The 1391-nt window shown below is 34.1% G+C and overlaps 2 protein-coding genes across 2 annotated transcripts in view; both read right to left on the bottom strand.

The window, feature by feature from the left end:
• Positions 1-1391, bottom strand: part of LOC113209516 (small G protein signaling modulator 1-like) — a gene marked incomplete at its 3' end in the record, with an annotated part of 35225 nt that overhangs the window by 7798 nt on the left and 26036 nt on the right. The gene's annotated exons all lie outside the window — the stretch shown is intronic.
• On the bottom strand, positions 7-1317 carry LOC113215513 (uncharacterized). The gene is made up of 5 exons (XM_052268020.1): positions 1157-1317; positions 755-991; positions 563-664; positions 407-463; positions 7-314 (listed from the first exon to the last, which is right to left on the bottom strand). The coding sequence occupies exons 1-5, from the start codon at positions 1190-1192 to the stop codon at positions 102-104; spliced, it is 645 nt and encodes a 214-aa protein (XP_052123980.1). The 5' UTR covers positions 1193-1317; the 3' UTR covers positions 7-101.

Here is a 1391-nt window from a genome sequence, read left to right as displayed (position 1 = left end):
AGGTGTATAAAAATTCACAACTTCAAAAAAAAAGTACATATGAAAATTCTGATTGAATGTAAAATTAATGAGAAGACATTTGAGAGGGAAAAAATGCTCTGCTACTTCTTTGCATTCTTAGGTTTCACCTTACTTTCTAGCTCCTTAATTTTCTTTTGTAGAGCTTTATTTTCTTCAGCCAGCTTTTCTTTGGGGGTTGTCTTATTTGTACTCCCTAATGGCCTTCCTCTATTCGTAGTCTTTTTTTTTGAGGTGCTATTGGCATTTTTTTGGGTGACATTGGTTGCCTTAGCTTTCTTAGATTTTAGTGAATCCTGGAAAAAATTGTATTTGTTTAGTAAAGGAATTTGAGTACTCACATATTGTGATTTGGGATAAATTATAATAAAACAGAAGGAAGCATTACCTTATGTTCACCAGACTCTTCCAGTGAACCACCAGATTTCTTTCCCCACAAGTCAACCTGAAATAACACATACACAAATTAACGCCACTCATATGTTTAAATCATACTGAAGCAAAAAGGAAACACTCAAATAGATTTCTATAACTATTTTTTTACCTCCAAATCAGAGTAGGTTTCTTGCGCATTTTGCAGTAAGTCACTACTGCCCTCAACATTGTCATCTTCTTCTTCATCAACATCATCATCAGAATCCAGGACCTGAAGAAGATACAAAATTTCATTGAGAATAATCAATTTTCAAGTACATTTTTCTAAACGGATTCTTCTGGACTCAAATTATTTCATAACCTCAGTTAAGGTCCTCTTCTCTAACTCCAAAACTTTACATTGTAGCTTTTCAATCTCCTCAGAATACTTGGTGTAATTTGCCTCATTGCCGTTGATTAGATTTTTTAGTTCTTGCTCAAGTTCGTCAGCTTTCATCTTCAGGGGCCTAAGGCCTTGCACTTCTCTCTCTAAATCCTGAATTTTTCGTTTTTGAGGCTTCAGTACATTAGTCTTGATGGCTTGCCACATTTCCTCTACCTAGCAAATGCAAGAAAACACAAATGGCAGAAATAGAAAAAAGCTTAACTTTAATTACTGGATAATATTAATTATATGTTTAAACTTGTAACTTAGAGTGTCAAAGACCAAACACAAATAATTTTCAAAATTCTAAGAAATAAAAACGAACTTTGTTAAACTTACTTTGGCACGCACACTCCTTTTCGCTTCTTCTTCCATAACACACTTTAGCAGGTGGATCGCAGGATCATCACCTGGAATAGTAACAATTATTGTTGTATCAATTTAACTCAAAGAATGTGATGCTGCCCAAAACGAACAAAGTTCAACCATGAAAATTGTTGCCAGATCCTTTTATATTTTTTGCAATTGGAGTAGGAAGAGGATAGCAACACACCTGCAGTAGATTAATTTGTTT

The sequence above is a fragment of the Frankliniella occidentalis genome, unplaced genomic scaffold (genome assembly GCF_000697945.3).
Source record: "Frankliniella occidentalis isolate FOCC.00 unplaced genomic scaffold, Focc_3.1 Scaffold63, whole genome shotgun sequence".
In the NCBI taxonomy this organism is placed as follows: domain Eukaryota; kingdom Metazoa; phylum Arthropoda; class Insecta; order Thysanoptera; family Thripidae; genus Frankliniella; species Frankliniella occidentalis.
Note: the sequence above shows the minus strand (reverse complement) of the source record. Positions and strands in the feature narration are given on the sequence as shown.